At 44.8% G+C, this 19,458-nt stretch overlaps 1 protein-coding gene across 1 annotated transcript; it reads left to right on the top strand.

Moving 5' to 3' along the window:
- Positions 1-17,336: 17,336 nt before the first annotated feature.
- Positions 17,337-18,749, top strand: LOC147728356 (uncharacterized). The gene is made up of 2 exons (XM_086963274.1): positions 17,337-17,493; positions 17,752-18,749. The coding sequence occupies exons 1-2, from the start codon at positions 17,337-17,339 to the stop codon at positions 18,747-18,749; spliced, it is 1,155 nt and encodes a 384-aa protein (XP_086819400.1).
- The last annotated feature ends 709 nt before the right edge of the window (positions 18,750-19,458 follow it).

Raw genomic sequence — 19,458 nt, forward strand, 5'->3', positions numbered from 1 at the left:
CAAAGCGTCGGGACACTCTTTCGAGTAGCCGCACGCTATACAAAATACCTGTATAACAAATACCTGTATAACATAACATATAAGGCATTATATTGCTGCATAAATCTCTGCTTGATGAATTTGTTTGTAGTAACCTGTTTAAATTTTTAAAGAGTCTTTTTAACTGTTTTAATGCAGTCGTATTATCATCGTTTTAACAGAATATATTTTTATAATTTGGTGTCCTCAGCTGAGGACTAAATTAAATAAAATACATTGAAGTGAATACTATCTCATGTGCCTGGAGAGTGATGAAGTTCCAGCTGACACGAAGCTTTGAAGCTTCCGCTTAGGAACCAATGAACGAGTTGTAAAGAAATGGTTTTGTTTGTATCTAAACTGGAGTGGTTGGGAGAGGATTTGCAACTGGATTCAAGTGACCTGTATCTAAGTATATATTAGAACATTTTTCATTAATTTATTGTGTAACAGGAACATTTGCTGCAACGTGAAGCAAAACTGTTTTTAAAAGAAGACAACCCTTTTTTAAAAATCCTTTACTCTCCTAAAAATATTCCACTGGGGACAACGGCTTCTTTTGGTTCCAAAAACGAATGCACTGCTGCTTTTTATGGCTATTTTTGAGAACCAAATGTATTACATCTCTTTTTGCTTGTTAGTTGTTCATGCTGACGTTTGCCTAACAAACATTCCGAATAGTTTTTGCTATGATTTTGTTTTTTACTTCAGCGTCCTGTCATTTTTCTGAAATATCTAATATTGCATTCATATTTATTCCACTAGCTTGTTTTTAACTTTATTACATTCTTTATTTTCCTGATTGTTTTGCTGTTTTGGGCAGTTGCCATGCGCATTGAACAAAACGTAATATCTATGGGCAGGGTTTTTAGTATAACCAGGAAGATTGGCGCTCAGGCTAGTACGCGTTGTTTAAATTATGCACAGAATATGCACGATGCTACCAGGTCTGGGGTATTACGCAATAACGCCTGTGAGTGTGTGAGTCAAAGAACCCACACTAGACATATGAGCACAGTTCCGGGCACAAATGGTGGGTGTATGACAATGGTATGAAAGTCTCGTTTTTGGATCAAAATTGCTGTGGTCAACACGAGAATAATGTTAAGAGTTAGTTAATAAAGCAACAACAGAATAGAATCAAACAACCAGCCAACACGTGTTTCGTCACAAGGAAATTGCTCTGTGACTCTTCCGGGCTGTGTGGCATTTGTAAAGGAAGAAGAGATGGTCCCACTGAGCTGGTGCTAATTCCAACCCGGCCTGGGGTTTGTGGAGGCTCAGTGGTGAAGTTAAGTGCAGAAGGCACTCTGGTGAGTCGTAGACACGTTTCTGGTGCCACGTGTGGAAGAAATGTGAATGGTGCAGAAGTATGGGCCAGGGTGGGTACGCCGTGTAGCAGGCCTAGGTGTGGGGCAAAAGGGACCATCCAGTGTCTAGTAATAGACTGAGAGGGCTGGAACGCCGTGCTGTGGCAGAGAGTTCAGAAGCCTTAGTGTATCCAATAGATGGCCATCCAGGATGTTGGGCAAGCGAAAGAGCGGGTACGCCTGTCTGCTAGCTGTGCGGCGGGACCGAAACAAAACGTTTCACATACATTGGAAGAAGGAGTCACTTTCTGAGTAAAACTTGCTTATTGAAGAAGCTGTTAACAACGAGGGATTAACAGGGGGAGGTGCAGGAATGAACTTCACCACCCTTTTTACAATGGGAGCATGCATTCCGGCCGGGAATACATTCTCCCATTGTAAAATATAGGAATGCGACCGAACAGTGTTTATTACATTCTTTATTTTCCTGATTTTTTGCTGTTTTGGCCAGTTGCCGTGCGCACTGAACAAAACGTGTCACATATATTAGAACATGGAGTCACTTTCTGAGAAAAGCTTGCTTACTGAAGAAGCTGTTAACAACGAGCCAGATATTCAACAGAGAGACCTATCATCTAAAAGTAGACAGATTGTTTGGCCTTTTTTGAAACTTTGTCAATGGAGCACTGTAGTATATAGGCAATCAGCTTACATGCCCTGAAAACTTTACAAATGTACACCTTACAAAAAAAACAAAGCATCCATTCATACCCACACCAGATAGTTAAGCCCCAGTTTCTTTAATTAAAAGAATGTGAAGCTGTTCACACTATTTCAAATGGGAGGAGCAGAAGTCAAAAAGTGTGTATACCAATAAATATATGCATATTTACTCATTCCTTAATTTGAGCTGGAGGTTTCCGGTACTCAGCACCGGCACCAACTTATCATAACTGGCACTTATAACAGTATGCCATATGCTGGTGGTGTTTGTCAAAATTAGGGATGAGCAAAACAACAGTTAATTATTAATTTAATATAAAGCAAAAATGACTACTATCTACCTCCCAAGCCATTGTAATAGCTTTGAAGACTTGGAATAGTCTGAATCATCTCACTTGTAGGAGAAGTGAGATAGTAGTTGTGTTGGTACTATATTTGGCAGCACTGTCAGTGGTAACGGATAGTGCAAATTGCAGTGGCCTCCTGATGAAGGTCCTTGTATTTAGGGACCGATTACGATGCCGTCTGAAAAGGCTCTGACCATATGTCGGAGCCTTCCCTACCGCATCATAATATGCCATTCGGATTCCTTTTCGACTGCCTTATTACAATGGAGGCGGTCGGAAATGGATCCGAATGGTCATTCCGGCAGACCTCCAACATGCTCAGAGAGCCTGTCTGCTATTCGGAATGCAGGCAGTAATCCCAAGGGCGTCTCTTTCCGCCCTTGGGATTACAATGTCGGGTTTTGGCAGCCTTTCCGTGCTGGCCTTTTTGACACAGAAAGACTGTTGGAACTCGACTTTGGGAGCCCCCAGCAGGGCCTCGTTGGGTGCACGGCCTCCTCTTGGAGGCCGATGGGGGCACCTATGGTGCGCCCCTGTTGATTCCTGCACCCCATGGCAGGCACCCAAAGGTGCCTGCCACATGGTGCAGGGATCAACAGGGGGAGGTGCAGGGATGAACTACACTTCCCATTTTACAATGAGAGCATACATTCTGGCCGGAATACATGTTCCTATTGTAAAATATAAGAATGCTACCGAACAGTGTTCGGTCACATCCTAAAAGGCCGGGTCGGCTAGTGCGAGCTAACCGGGCAAGCATCTAGAAAGTTTATCCAGATCTAAGTGTGTTTTGCAGCTCCTTTTGCTGCCTATGATGACCATCAAACCAGCTCCTGCTTTATGTGTGCAATGTATAAATATTTTGAAGTAAATACAATGGGAGCACAAGAAATGACAATAATGGCTCATTTAATGAATTCTACCACTTTTACCATCTCATTACTGAGTTGACGGCCTGCCTTACTAAACATCACATATTGCAGAGTGGCCAATGTTATTGGAAATGTAGTGCTTTGGTACATAAATTAGTGTGCGACCTAAGAAGTGTTACCACCACAGTCCAGTCCAAAGAAAAGTTGACAAAAGTGGTCAATTTGAACCAATTTTTTGGGAGCAGTGCTCATTTTTCCTCAACAGACTTTGATCCAGAGCAAGAGAGAGAAAATCTCAAAAGGTGGAAAGACGGAGAAAGAGGAAGATGAAAAAACAGTGACAAAGAGAGAGATGGGAATGAAAAAGAACCTGTAAGTGAGAGATGCAGAGGTGCTTGCTGAAGGATTAAGGTGGCATGAGGTAGAATTAAGACTATACAGTCTGGGTATTTATCATCCTGACCGCAGATATGGCCAGGCGTGGGCTTCTGATCAAACATTTGGCCCCAACACTTATTATTTTACAATTTCAACGATTGTGGTGAAAGAAGTTGCGTGTTGTCTCAAATTTGCTCAGTGGCCAGGAATTATATTAGTGCAAAACCGTGATAATCTATCCAAGTGTTGTGTTGCATTAATTTATTGCGTAAAATAGAGTCATTGCTTTGAGCTATATTTCATGAGTTTAAGATTAATTATTAGCCGGAAATCATGAGAGTAAAAGAGAAAACGTGACAAGCATTGGCGTAGACTCTGTGTCTTGCGCTGTAGTAAAAGAACGGGAATGCACCACCTGGCCACTGTTTGAATTGTGAAATACAGCAATAATCAGGGTTCAGGGCAATAATCAGGGCCCCTCAGGCCTCTGGGCCCATTGCCACTGTACCTGCTGGTGCCACTGTACCTGCTGCACCAATGGAAGCTACGCCCCGATGACAAACAAGGAAACAAAGAACAAACACACTAAGGAAGGTAAATAATTTCCTCATCTACTGAAAAACGTCGAAGGACAATTGCATGAAGCTTTACACAACGACCCAAAATCTCATATGAAATAACAAATGACTTTATCAATAAAATTGGCGAACTACTGTCACTTCAGGCAAAGCAGATAGCAGTCAAGGTGATAAAGCGACAGAAAGACCTTTATTAACAGGGCATGAAACAGAATCCAATCAAATTGATGATGCATTTGTAGAATATCATAACGTTCTCTGTGGGGAAATAAGCTGCTAGTCTTCACAAATTGACAAATATTGAGTTCAAATCGAATTACCATGCCTTATGGAAGAAGCGTTCGTTTGCTGGACTGTAAAAGGTAAATCCAATTGCAGAAACTGGATGTAATTAAGTGGTTTATGAATCGCCACTATCCTGATGTTTGATGGCATGCTTGGAGCATGTCACGAGGGGCTCTGGGACTAAAGTCGTTGTCCGGTGATTTTCTTGTTTTATTCCAGGCTTTGTTGCTGCCCTTTTATGTAAACTACAGCACATCGCTGGGCTCAAAAGTTAATTAAGCAGAATAATGGATGTCCATTTGGAGTATTAGCATTTCTCAATAGGGCCAGACTGCAAGGTTGGACGGGCAATTTTGCCCCAGGATTTGCACTGACCAACAAGAGCGGAATGACATGTGTCATCATGATCAATATTAATTTTTAGGATTAAAACATCTATACAGGGCGCCCTAATTTAGAATTAAGAAAGGGCTATGTTGTAGAAGGTGCTACATGATATTTAATAGTATAAGTCAGAACAGTAAGCAGCAGTGAAACTAACTAACAGAATTTAAAGGCACGTTTATAACAAAAACTAAATAATGACAATTCATTAAAGAAAGAGTAAACGAATACATATAAAGCTAATTATAATTAAGTTCCTAGAGATTCCAGATAAAGTGCATGTGGACGGTTTGAATCGAAGTGCGACTCATGTTTTCCTTCGATATGAATGTAGGTAATGCAGCAAGAAATTAATTTAGCTTCAAATTTCATATATATATTTGTCTAAATGTTGTTGTCCTCACTGATAGAAATAAAGTTGGGATAGCATTCCTAGTCTAGCATTTTTATTAAAATCGCAAAGAATAGGAAGCCGAGCAACTAGTAGCTTCAAAGAGATTCTCCTACATTTAGACTCTTGTGATCCATATAAATAATTATCAATCAATACAAAACAGTGTTTACACAGAATAAAAGTTTCATTTTCCTTTGTTTGAGCACGGCAAAATTTGTTACAAAACTTCTCAGTTTGTAGTGAAAAATTGCTGAGTCACCAATGTAGCTCATGTAGTGTAACACCTTATTGTTTGTTTGAAAGGATAGCAATATATGTTGGCTTGTGCTGTGTGAGAACTTACTCTATGGTTTGACTGTTCTTACGCACACTCTTTAAATTGGCTCACAAGGATCTTAGTCGCAGGATCCACTTGGATTTACTTTAGATAAACTTGCACATCTATACTACTATTATAAAGGAAGAACTTTGAACCTTTGAGGCGGGCAAACTCGGGCACCACAGCGCCAATCCACACACCCTATACATCGTTGTAATCGTGAGGGTGTGCCGATGGACATAGGCTATATAAATGTAATAAATATACGTTATTTAAAAAAATTTACCGAAAAAAGTAGTCCCTTGGAAGAAGCGCTGACCGCAACATGCGTGCTGACGTGAGGAGCGCACGGAGGAAGGGCGTCCAGGAGCGCGAGAAGGACCGGCGGCAGAGGCGGATCCTCCATATGGGCGTTTGGGCGCCGCCCCACTGCTTTCTCGCCGTGCGAGAAGGCAGAAACAAATAGAAGAGAACTACCATTTGTTTCTGCCTTGTCGTACGGCGAGAAACCAGAAGTTCGTGCTTTTTTTCAGTGGGAGGGGTTACTCGAGGGCAAGGGGGAGTGGTTTTCCCCACTGTTGTAAATACAGTCTCTTTGGCAGCCTGAGAGGCTGTCCAAACAGACTGTATTAACTGTATTCATAACAGCGGGGAAAGCCGCTCCCCCCTGCCCTCGGGTAACCCCTCCCACTCTCCCTGTTCTCTGTATGCTGCAGCATACAGAGAAATCACGTGGTGTTGGGGCTGCCGGCCGAACGAATCACAGCGCCGCTGTGCTGTGGTGGAGCCGTAGGGGAGGGAGGCTGCCTGGCTTCCTGCATGACGAGTCCGATGACGAATTCAAGAACAGGACGGCGGCGGGGGTCGGAGCTAACTTGTAGGCGGGAAGCCGGAAGGTAAGGTAAGTAGTTAAGTTTATATTCACTTTGCAGTTAGAGCAAATATGTCTTCCTTTCCATGCTCCCTTTCCCACCGTGTCCCTTCGAGTCAGACCGACATTATCTGTGCCGATACGTTCTTTTCACCGTGTACTTGTCTAGGGAACTGAGATCATCCGTTCACATAATGCAAAATACAACTTTAAGAAATATCGATTTGTATTCTTTATGGTCGTTGTATGAAACGTGTGAAGTGAGTCACTTTTCAATCCCGACCTAACTAGCCAAGGTTTGGTTTGAGCGTCTGCTCAGTAGTACAGAGTCCCTTTGAGCGGGTAATCAACCATTAAAATGCACACAGCTCAGCTGTTTCACGAGCTTTTAATCTGAGAAGCCCAACCATGTTCTCTCAACGGTAATTACGTTAACAAAACACATCAGCGACTTCTTGTTTGGAGCATTTTAGGATCAAAAGGTCAAGGTGTTTAGACTAATTTGCATTTACGGTTCACCTAAGGGAAATCTCTATGAAGTGGAAGGCTGATGAAAATGTGATGCGAATTTGAAGATACAAGGGCAAAAAGAGACTACAAGATACAAAGGCAGGAGACTGGTGAAAGACAGCATGCAACAACACTGCTTTCTATAAGTTTAATGCTAATGGACGAACACGGAAAGTGTATTGCTACAGAGCTGAAATGTAACTAGATATGAGCATGCAGGCAATGAAGAAGGCAGGCATGGTTAAATAGCCTCAAGGCTAGTATGTTAGTAATGCAGCGCAAAATACATTCTTCAATTAAAATTCGTTCTACCTGATGTTAAAGGTCAGTATTAAATGCATGTTGCACTGGCTGTAATAGCTCCTGTAGCAATGGTAATTTAGTTTAAGCAATAGCCCAAAGAAGAGTTAAATTAACAAGGCGATTTTACAACTTAAATGTTGTATGCCTTTGTGTTTGTGCTGCACTCTACAGTTCCTGTGTTTGTGGCACTCCTATCTCTTTTTCCGGCCGCGGTCCTCAGGGATGACCAGTGGGAATAGATACTGTCATCATCACGCCCCGCCACTTTCAAATGTCACCAGCCGCCACTGACCGGCGGACATGGCGCGGGGAGGAGCGGTGAGGAGCGGCGGCAAGGCGGTGAGGAGCGGCGGACAGGCGGCGAGGAGCGGCGGACAGGCAGGGAGGAGCGGTGAGTGGCGGATGAGGTAGGTTATTTATTTATTTATTTAGGAGTGGTGAGCGGCGGAAAAATGAAGCAAAAATGACAATCGTGAGCAAGAGGAAGCAAACGGAGCGTTACAAAAGTGAGCCAAACAGTGCATTACAGGAGGAAAAAGTTACGTGTGCAGGTTACAAAACCGTACATCGTGAGCAAGAGGAAGCAAACGGAGCTTTACAAAAGTGAGCCAAACGGTGCATTACAGGAGGAAAAAGTTACGTGTGCAGGTTACAAAAGCATACATTGTGAGCAAGAGGAAGCAAACGCAGCATTACAAAAGTGAGCCAAACGGTGCATTACAGGAGGAAAAAGTTACGTAAGCATGTTACAAAAGCGTACAAAGTAAACATAGAGGTATAATACTGCATTACAGGAGGAGAAAGTGACGTGTGCAGGTTACAAAAGCGTACAAAGTAAGCATAGAGGTATAATACTGCAATATATGCAAGAAGGCTCTGAGGGACCCACGGACAACGTCGGGGCTGACGGGGGTTCTGAAGCCTAATTGCTCACGGACAACGTCGGGACGGGCTGCTAGTAATCTACAAAACACAACCATCCACTGTTTATTTTCACTATTAATTTCAATGGGGTGCTATAACTATAAATTATATTTACAAAACCACATTTATTTCAGATGACAATCTTACAAACACACACACATTGTGGAGTGTGGAGTAATATGACTTTTAAAAATGGGGATGAGATGAGGAGTACTCCAAAATGTAAAAGCAGCACAAAAAGATTCATTTGAAACAGAAGGGCAACCAAAGCTGAATCTAAATTCACCATAGGTTTACGTTTTAAAATTCAGTTGTTTGCTCTCATAGTGATCAGATTCACATCTGTGGTCACACCTTTAAAAGGCCTCTGGGCCTTCAGAGCACATTTTTATACCCTATAGGCCCTGTGGAGCTGATGGTATATAACATCACCCTCAGTCAGTTACAGAACAGAGCACCATTTAAGGATTTTGAATCAGCAATGCCAGAGATTAAAGCAGAATCTGTAGGTGGTTACACCTCGAGAAGACAGGTTTGTAGTATGCAATAGCCTAGTACGGAACATATGTAGCAATACCAAAAGTAGTTATCATAACTATGTCCCTTATAATGATGTTGGGCAGAAAATTCAACAGCTCTTTAGAGGCTTTCTGCCCAACATCATGGGTTTCTGTCCAACCCCTTTATATTGATATTGGCGGTCGGAGTGAAACACGCAGGGGAAAAACTGTCAGCTAGATCATTTGTTATTTGTATTTACTGGCCCATTCTAGTTGAGTGAATCAGGGCCAACCCCTCTTTGTAGCTAAACTTCACAACTATGACTTGAAATCTGAATTTACCATTAAAGAGGGCTTTAAAATACAATTCATTTGAGTCCAAACTTGATATCCCTATCTGTTCCCAATCAACAGTTACCACTTATTAAATGTGATGAGGTAACCCAATGTTATCCAACGTGAGACATGGGCCTTACAGAAGTGAAAAATTAAATTAGGAGTTTTTTACTTACTGGACATGTAAAACTTAAAATAACATGCTCAGATATTTTTACTTCAATGCAGCCTACCTTAGGGGTGTCATAAATGTATTAAAGAGGAATTTGTAGACCTGGAAAAAGGTTTATTTTGCCAGTTTGAATAGGTTTAAAACTGCAATACAGGCTGTATTGGCAGGCTTGAGGCAAGTTTTAAAAGGCTACTTACGTGAGTGGCACAATGACTGTTGCAGGCCCACTAGTAGCACTGAATTTATAGGCTCTAGATACATTCTGTCACTCAGGTATAAGCCTACTGTTTTAAGGAATGAGCACAATTACAGAGTCCTAATGCCAACAAAAATGAAATTCAGAAAATAGGAGGGTTGAAGGCAAAAGGTTTGGGGATGACCCTAAAGAGAGGGCCAAGTCTAACAATTACTAAAGTGTACATGCTAAATAATTCAAACATAATATAGTACACATATAAATAAAACAGAATGATCCTCCACCCCCTCTGGTGATGCTCCTCCCCCCTCTCCCAGCCCTTAGCTCTCTGTCCATCACCCCTCTCATCCTCACCAACTCCTCTCCCACACCTCTCTACACCAGACATGTAGGCAAGCGCACCCCCCTCTTTAGCATGGGCAACCCCCCCACACACTTGCGACCACTCACACAGACCTCCCCGGGGACTCCACCCATTCCGTCACCCTGGTGGCTCATGATTCTCCAGACCGACCCACTGGACCCCTCTTGCACCAATAGCGCACCCTGCATCATCTTTACATGTCCAACGTTACAGAAAATCGTGATCTCCCTCATCCTACAGCTTGGATGACAGCTTACCCCCATCCCTTTTGCGTCCACCACCACATAAAGGATTTTTCAGACGCTCATATCCCCTCCATCTCAGAGACCCACGGCCCATGTGCCCTGCTCCTGCTGCTGACAGGGGAACTGTCCGCTGTTTACTACCTGGCATCCAGGATTTGGGATCCGGTGTCCAGCACCAAGTTGACTGGCTAAATATACTGTTTCTGTTGATGATATGTTTCCCTCCATTTCTACACCCACCCTTTCCCCTATCTGCCCCGATCCTCCCCTTCCTCCATTGCAGTACCGATTACGTTGCAAATTTCCTCCTTTGCTACTCTGTTCCCATGTAGTACAATTTTGTCTCGATAACCAATAAAAATTATGACACAAAAAAAACATAATGCTAAGTGGTGTAACAGACATGCATCCACATAAAACCAGCTTTTCTTGAGTGCGCGTGACCTGACTACTGATAATTGCCAAAACATGCTTTGGAATCCATCTCCTTGGCTAAATATGCTCTTTTCTGTTTGTTGGCCGATTAGTACACCCTTTTGTATTTATTCTTACATGGTGAAAAATGTGTTTCTCATGATTTGTGAGAGAACACATATGTGGGAATATCAGGTGGTAAATACATTTATGGCATTAATGGCCAACTGCATTTGCATCATATACATTATAAGTAGGGAACACAAACATGGTGACAGTATAGGGCAAGCAGAACAACAAATATCTAATTTAGAGAATGTTAGTGTAGCCACATCAGGCTCTCTGTGCAAACTTGAGTCTTGCATACTATTGGCTACAGGAAAAGTGGAAGATGTCATGAGATAATCCCACAGAAATATTGCCTGTGTTCTAGGCATTCATGAATGTGACCCAATGGAGGGCATGAAAGAGTTTATCGAGAAACGACTGTGGTCATTATTTGTCAACCACTCTGTTTCATCTTGTTTTCCAGTAGAAATGATAAATCGCTCACTGGTAACTTAAACAAAACCAATGTAGGCCTCCAAGGCCAATAATTGTAAGTGTCCTGAACTTTAGGGATGGCATACTTAGTTTTGTACAGTAGAAACTATTTCTACATTATAAGGGGTCCACTTTAGTAGTGTACTACTGAGACCTAACCTATGTAGTACAAACAGCTCAGAAGTCGTTTACCAATGGCAAAAAAGTTGTGAGGGAAAACAAATTGAAATATTCCATGCTGTTCTACATCTAAGCGCTATAGAATTTAAGGAGAAAATGCATTTCTTTTATGCTGCAGAAGATACCAAAGAATTTGTTCATGCCACCTTGTACGGGATTAGGATGATGCATCACAAGACGGGAGCGCAGAACACCGCAGAGAGGGAAAGGAAAATGACACAGACATGATGAGAATTAATACTAAGAGACTTCTTGCAGCAATGCAGTGGAGGGGTGAATGACAGGACAAGAGTATGTAAAGTTGCACAGCCTAGAAGATGAATAGCTGGGACAACACAAGCTATTAGTGGACTAGTCACACCTGATCATAAACTAGAAAGACTAGCATAGCAAGTCAGGTAGATCTGTTGTGCTTCTGAACTATAATGTAGACAACCAGGTGTCTTACTGACATCATTGTCCAGTTTCTTAAAAAATTGAGTATCCTGTGGGTGTGGAACAAGGCTTATATCATTCCTAGTGAGTTCAGGTGTACTTTTGTTTCTCAGGCAATTGGGTTGATGTTCTGGCAGGAGGACGGTAACACTGATGGTATTGGAGTGCTCAGTAAGGGGCGATGGTTGGGCAGGGGGTTGATAGGAGAGCTGGCAATAATCTGCGGCTCCACTCAGTATATCTTTTGGCCAAACATGGCATGGGGAAGGATTGGGCAAACTTTAGGATCTTGCCCATTCTGGTGGGAGCCTCAATGATCATATTGAAGAGTGGAGATGTATTAACTGGGCACATGGATTCAAAAGCCAGGAAAAGAATTGCTTACTTAGATCTCCATAAGATAGACATGGCATTGTTGTAAACGATTTACCTTATAAGTAGGGACGAGAAGAAGAAGAAGAAGAAGAAGAAAAAGAAGAAGAAGAAGAAGAAGAAGAAGATGGCAAAGTACATTATTAAAAGCCTATTATTATTACTATTCTTCTTATTATTAGTATTACTAGTAGTAGCAGTTGTAATCGCCATAGTAGCATCATTAGTTGTAGTTGCAAAACTAGTACTGGTAGTGATAATAATAACTAGATCAATAATACTGATAATAGGAACTCGATCCGTAATCAAAATGATATTAAATCAGTGCTGGACTGACCTAAAGGGCAATCAAGCAGTGCCCAAAAGGCTAGTCTGACAAGTCAGCATGTGGACTGTTTTTTTGGCTGCCTGTGGGATGTTTTAAAGGTCTGCTGAGCTGGTGTTCTATTAGTTTCTCTAATAGTAAAACAAGCATTGCCTGCAGCAAACTCAAATCCATGCATTCCTTCATACATTGCAAAACACTTAAGGCCTCATTTACCAGGCCCCTTTCGTGGCGTAGGAGCCGCTCCATATTTAGGAGGTAGCACTAAGCCATTTCTTTGTCTTAATGCTGCCTCGTAAATATTGTCCCCTTCAAAGCAGTTTTCTGTGTTAAAGGGGCATGCAATGGGTGTGGCAGGAGGCAACATCCATGGCATTTTGACATTGCCCCAGAGTTACGACAAATCATAAATCTGAGGCAGCTCCAAAAGCGTATGCACCCCCAGGGGAGGTGTAAGGGAGGCACAACGAGGATAATATCTTTATTTCTACTCTTTTTTACTTTTTCTATGTGTGCTGCTTTCTCCAGCACATATAGAAAAAGGAAAATGCTTCTTGTAATTGTTTTTGTGCAGGAAGGTTTACCTTCCTGCTCAAAAACAATCATCCCCTCAACGCAGGCACCGTCTTCCCCCTTCTTCTCTGAAGCCACCGAGATCATCTGCAGCGTACCCCAGGGCTCATCCCTCAGCCCGACTCTGTTTAACATCTACATGGCACAGCTCGCCCACGTTGCCCATCGGCACGACTTCAACATCATCTCCTACACCGATGACACCCAGCTGATCCTCTCCCTCACCAAGGACCCCCACACCACTAGAACCAACCTTCACGAAGGAATGTAGGCCGTCGCTGAATGGGTTAGGAACAGCCGACTGAAGCTGAACTCGGACAAGACGGAGGTACTCGTCCTCGGATCCACCCCTTTGGCCTTGGATGACTCCTGGTGGCCAACCGCATTGGGAACCGCTCGAACACCCACCGACCATGCACGCAACCTAGGGGTCATCCTCGACTCCACCCTCTCCATGACTAAACAGGTCAATGCCATCTCCTCCTCCTGCTTCAACACCCTCTGCATGCTCCACAGGATCTACAAGTGGATCCCCACTGAAACAAAAAATGGTCTCCCAGGCCCTCGTCAGCAGCAGGTTGGACAACGGAAATGCCCTCTACACAGGAGCCTCGGCCAAACTCCTAAGACAGCTCCAACACATCCAGAACGCCTCTGCACGCCTGATCCTCGACATCCCTTGTGCAGCCACATCACACCCCACCTGAGAGACCTGCACTGGCTCCCGTTCAACAAGAGAATACCCTTCAAGCTCCTCACCCACGCACACAAGGCACTCCACAACACCGGACCAACATACTCAACAGATGACTCAGCTTCTACACCCCCACCCGGCAGCTCCGCTCTGCTGACCTCGCCCTTGCCACAGTCCCCCACTTCCAAAGAGCGACCTCCGGCAGCAGATCGTTGTCCCACCTCGCTGCCAAGACCTGGAACACCCTCCCCATCGACCTAGGGCAGACCCAAGACCTGCTGAACTTCAGAAAACTATAAAAGACCTGGCTTTTCGAGCAGTAGCAGCATTCCCCACCCCAGCGCCTTGAGACCCTCACGGGTTAGCAGTGCGCTTTACATCTATGATTGAATAATGGTGCAAAAGTGCCTGTGTTGGCGCTTGGTAGCACATTGTGTGCCAGCACAGAGGAAAAGGATAGGAATGCACCTTATCTGATAGATATGGCGCATTCTTGCCCTTTACTTTTGCCGTAGTGCTCCACAGCAGGAAGGCCTGCTGCACTACTGCATGACAAAAACACATAAATGGTGTAGGGAAGCACCACTAGTCAGCATGCTGCGCTGCCCTACATCAACTTGAAAGGGCAAGAATGCACTGTAATTATTTAATGTGCTGCATTTCTGTCCTTTTCCCCATCCCTGGAGTCATTCCAGCAGCCCAGCACCAACACAGGCACTCTTGAACCATAGTGCAAAATTGCCTGTGCTGTCGGTAGGATTATTTTTGTACAGGAAAGGGTAACTTCCTGCACAAAAACAATCCTGGGAGGCTTTTTCCTATTTCTAGGTGTGCTTCAGAATGCCCCAGGGGAGGCGAACGGTTGTGGCACATCCCTAGGTTTACATGGTTTTGTAAATCTGGGGAGAGTCAAAATCCTTAGGTGTCGCAATGCCCAAGGAACATCTCCCTAACGCAGAGTTTACACTGCCTTGCCGTACTCCATATCTATGAGGCTATTAAAAGCAATGCAAAGTGGTTTTTCATGACTCATAAATATGAGTTTGTGAAATGCGCAGCTGAAGCTTTACAAAAGGTAAAGGTACAAGGGACTCAAAAATATGCCCCTTACACAGCTTGTCTTTACAAATTCAAAAACGCCACCTTTTTCAAAGGTGGTGCACTTTTTTAGCTATCTAATTTACAAATAGGGACCACTTTCATTTTGGGGCCCAGGCCTATTTTCTGTCCCAGTCCAATCCTGTATTTATAAAACTCATAATAATATTAATATTCTCATTTGTTATATTAAGTATTCGGACAAACAAATATGCTTCTCTCGTATTTAATTCTCCATTATAGCTCGTTCTTCTGGCTGTAATAAGTGAGCAGTCACACAAGCCCTCTGGTGCTTGCAGGCTTGCATTCTTGCCCCAAGAGGCAGGGCCAGCTCCCACAGTGACCTTCTTTGGCATACCTCATTTGGCATTTGCTGCTTCCCATACCCTCCCAGCTCTGTGGCTGGTCGGCAGCTGCCCTTTTAGTTGCATTCCTTGGTCATCCCCACCACTTCCCACCAGGGCTGGCCCGTGAGTAGTTCATTAGCTGTTCTCCTTCTGGGCACCCAGCCAACCAGAGAGTGTAGAAGACTGAATGCGGAATGCACCCTAGGTCTCCTTCAGCAGGAAAGGGGAGGGAGGTGATTACGGTGCCACCACCAGCTTGACTACCCGTGCTAGCTGTATATATACCACAGACTCTGCTTAATTTTTAATATGTCCCTGCAGACGATTGACCTCTCTGAAAATGATTGGCAAATTCAATTAGTTGCACCAAAGCTGCGAATCCCCATTCAATGTGTTCAGTATGTCAGTCATTGTCAGCCTGATCACTCATGGCCAGGCGAAAGACATATTTTCACCTCCGTGAGTCACTACAGGTCTCTACCTGAGTTATGCAGATAATATGACATTTTATTCATGTATTTGCCTGACAAAATCGGTTTAATTATAGTATATTTTGCTGCTGGATAAGGTAGGAAGATACACTATCTGCTTCTGTCTTTCCTCTCTCCCGTTTCATGAAAGCCTGCAGGAGAAAGTCTGTGGCATTTATATTTAGAGGTATCAGACCTGTTTGTGTTCCTCTCGCACCAAGCATCAAACTAGAGTTTTTCGGCTTCACAGATTGTGGCTTCTCTCCACTGTGCTTACAAAATATCATTTATTATCAACTCTAAATCACAGAAACGTGCGAATGATCTGTGCTGTTCAAAAGTACTTAAACCTTTGCAGCTGCAGGGGCTGCCTCAGATGACAGCGAGTAGAGAAATGTCTTCGCTACTTACAATACCGGCCAGTGTCCAGGATGTCCTTTGCAGATGAATGATGGGAAATGCACCGATAGCACTTCCTGTGCAGATGAATGATGGGCCATGTTCTGATCCAAAGCACTAATCAATTTGTCTCTTTAATATGTCAGTCAGATCCTGGTGGATTGTTTCTGACTATTTTAACAATGTCTTATAAATGACCCACATTAAAACAACCATTTGTAATAAAAAAGCCAAAAACGGGAAACCCCGTGCTTTTTCAACATAGTTCTTGATTCTAACCTTACTTAAAGCTACTATTTTTTGCACAACCCAGGAAATCTCTTTTGTCAGCTCAGTTACATTCCGCAGCAGCGTAATGGGTCAGAAATGTCTGAAGTTATCCGCGCTGCAAAAGTAAGTGTATTAGGTATTTGCACTATCACATGCAAGCTATTCTAATTTTAACCTCCACCTGGAAATATTTATCAGCTGGAGTCACTGCTTGTATAACTTTAATGCTTTTTCCCACCTTGTAAACACAGTTACATCTATTTTTGTAGGAGTAATTGTACTTGCTTCAAAGGCAGAGATGACCATACAAAAATTTTTGTGAATATCCACAATGTTCTAACTTTGGGCCCGATGTAGGTAAAAGGGATTTTCCGATTTCAAAATACCGAGGCGGGCCGAATCGGTATTCTGAAATCGGAAAACGAGATGTAGCAAACAAACGGCGAAATAATAGCGAATCGGTCGGCATCGGTAATGTGAATCGGTACGTACCGAATCGGCACGGACCGAATCGGAAAGTACCGAATCGGCTACCACCGAATCGGAAATAGCCGATGCGGCTACCACCGAATCGGAAATAGCCGAGTCGGTAAAATCCGATTCGGCAATTAACGAATCGTAGGTATGAAAACACACCCATGGCCAAAAAGCCCATAGGAATGCATTGAAGAAACCGAATCGGTAAAATCCGATTCGGATAATACCGAATCGGATTTTACCGATTCGGTAATATCCGAATCGGTAAAAGCCGATTCGGTAAAAGCCGATTCAGCCAATGAGGTGGCTCCCCCTCCCCCACCCAAATAGGGAGTGGCAACCCTGGCAGGTGCAGCTAATTAAGAACTTTCTGGAGAGCCAGCCTGAGCTGAACACTCACAGTTAGCAGCAGTGGGAGTAGGAGGTAGTGAACTGTTCTGATCAAGATGGCAAACCAGAGTGAGAGCCAGAAGTCCACCCAGAAGAGGAAGCCTAAGTTCAGCAGCATCGAGCTGTAGGTGTTGGTTGAGGAGGTGGTGAGGGTGCACCGGCAGCTATTTGGAAAGCTGTCCCTCAATGTGCCAGACAGCACCAAGAGGAGGATCTGGAGCGAAATCGCCCAAAAGGTGAATGCTGTGGGTGTCACCCCCAGGTCCCTGGATGAGCTGAAGAAGCGTTTCTATGACATCCGCAGCCTGACCAAACGGAAGATGGCAGAGATCCAGAGGCAGGCTGGAGGCACTGGTGGAGGCAGGAACCCGGCGCCACCCCTCACCGACCTGGAGGAACTGGTCTCCAGCACCATTGAGAGGGAGAGCGTAACCGGAATTGGGACCCTGGACAGCTCAGCCAGAGCTACAGCTACAGGTAAGAAGCATGCGCATCATGACACACCCTACCAGACACCTCCCCATTAAACCCCAGCACAGTACTGTGACCAACATACAAGAGACAAGCATCATGGTACATGTACTCAGCAGAAGTCAGCAAAATATGGCAGTGCAGAATCACAAGACAGGAAACAGTGGAACACATTCTAAGGAGATGCAAGGACATGTGGAATGCTTTAATTGTACTGACTGTAATACATCGGCACTCAATTTACAAATGCTTCTTTGTACCTAGGGGCACCATCAGGCGGACAAACAATGACAACAGAGGCAGCAGCACCATCCACCACTGCACTCGCAGGGCCGAGCACCAGTCAGGCTGCCGAGGAGGAGGAGGACGAAAACACCATAGGGCTTGGTATAGAGGGAGACCTGGTAATAGACTTTGAAGCACTGCACTCCCCACAAATGCCGAGCACACCCCCCTTGCAGTTCTCCCCAGAGAACTCCCCGACAAGGGACCTCCTTCCACCTACACCAGCTCCTGCCACGATCATAGCTGTGGCACCAGTACACCCTGTCCTGGGAGCAGGGGCTCAGGCCCCGGCCAGCACCACACCCCCACCAGTGGCACCCCAGCCCACTCAGCAGGCCGGCAGCAGCAGTACCCGGCGCCGTGCCATTCCCACCACTGCAGCACCAGCACCGGAGGGCAGTGTCTTCCTGGGCCTCGAAGGTAATATGGTAAAGATCCAAAGGCAGCAGGCGAAATCCATCATGGCCTGCCAACGCCAGCTCCTGCAGCACAACCTGCAGATGGGGGAAATGGTGAAAGGATTTCAGGCCTTTGTGGATTCAAACAAGGAGGTAGCAGCAGGTTTAGGCAGGCTAACCACTGCCATAACCCAGTTATGTGGCAGACTGGAGGAGCATGAGCTGGCGCGCAGGCGGGATGCCCGGGTGCTGAACCGCTCCATGAGCCGCCTTGCAGCTGCAACGGCCCAACTCTGTCAGCGCAGTGCAAACATGGAGTCAAGCCTCACACAAAATACCGCGGAGTTAACAAGGGGAATGGCCCGCATCACCACGGCAATGGAGGCCATGATCATCTCTAACACTGCCGCAAATCCTGCCCTGGACCTGGGGGATGCTGGGGACAGCAGCAGCCGCAGCAGCCCGGTCAGCGCTGCGTCAGAGCCACGCAGGAGCACCAGGCGCTCCGCAGAAGCCGCTGGCCATCCTGAAGGGGGTGAGGGACACCCCAGTGGGGCTGCCAAGCGCTCAAAGAAATAGCCTTGCAAGGGCGGGTGAGGCAACCTGGACCTTAGACTTTTGTGTTCTTTGCTATTACACCTTTTTTTTGTTGCACATCAGTGCTGTAACTGTGTTGCAACAGTATTAAAAATAGCTTTTTCACCACAACCATTTACCTGTCTGTGCATCTGTACTCACTCAGAAATTGTTTTCTGTAATCTCCTCACGTCTGTATCTGCCATCACTTGGCGTACACACCCCAGCTGGCTGTGTTGGTGGCACAGCTTCGTCGTCGTCATGGTCCTCGTAGTCAGACAACTCCACCTCAGTGCCCTTCTTCACCGCAAGGTTGTGTAACATTGCACATACAGCTATGATCTTGCAGCAGGTGATGGGGGTATACTGCCTTGCACCTCCACTCTTGTGCAGGCATCTGAATCGACTTTTCCAGATGCCAAAGGTCCGTTCGACGACATTCCTTGTGCTTTTGTGGGCCCGGTTATACCTCCTTTGGCTGGGTGTGGAGGGGTTGAGGTAGGGGGTGAGTATGAATGAGCGGAGGGCATATGCACTGTCGCCTGGAAAAGAAAGGAGTAACATTACACACATGCATACATGTATTACACCTAGCTACTTTGTGTTATGGGGGTCTGATGATGTGTCTCACCTAGGAGGTATCCTTCACCAAATTCGCCAGCCATCAGCCGTGCATAGATGCCACTCTGTTGGAAAATATAGGAGTCGTGGG

This window comes from Lissotriton vulgaris, chromosome 3_1 (genome assembly GCF_964263255.1).
Source record: "Lissotriton vulgaris chromosome 3_1, aLisVul1.2, whole genome shotgun sequence".
Taxonomy (NCBI): Eukaryota; Metazoa; Chordata; class Amphibia; order Caudata; family Salamandridae; genus Lissotriton; species Lissotriton vulgaris.

Excerpts from the sequence above, each read along its gene's own strand:
- LOC147728356 (XM_086963274.1), top strand. The coding sequence starts at position 17,337 with ATGGCAGAGATCCAGAGGCAGGCTGGAGGCACTGGTGGAGGCAGGAAC. Across the intron at positions 17,494-17,751 it reads AGCCAGAGCTACAGCTACAG|GGGCACCATCAGGCGGACAA; the intron begins GTAAGAAGCATG and ends CTTTGTACCTAG.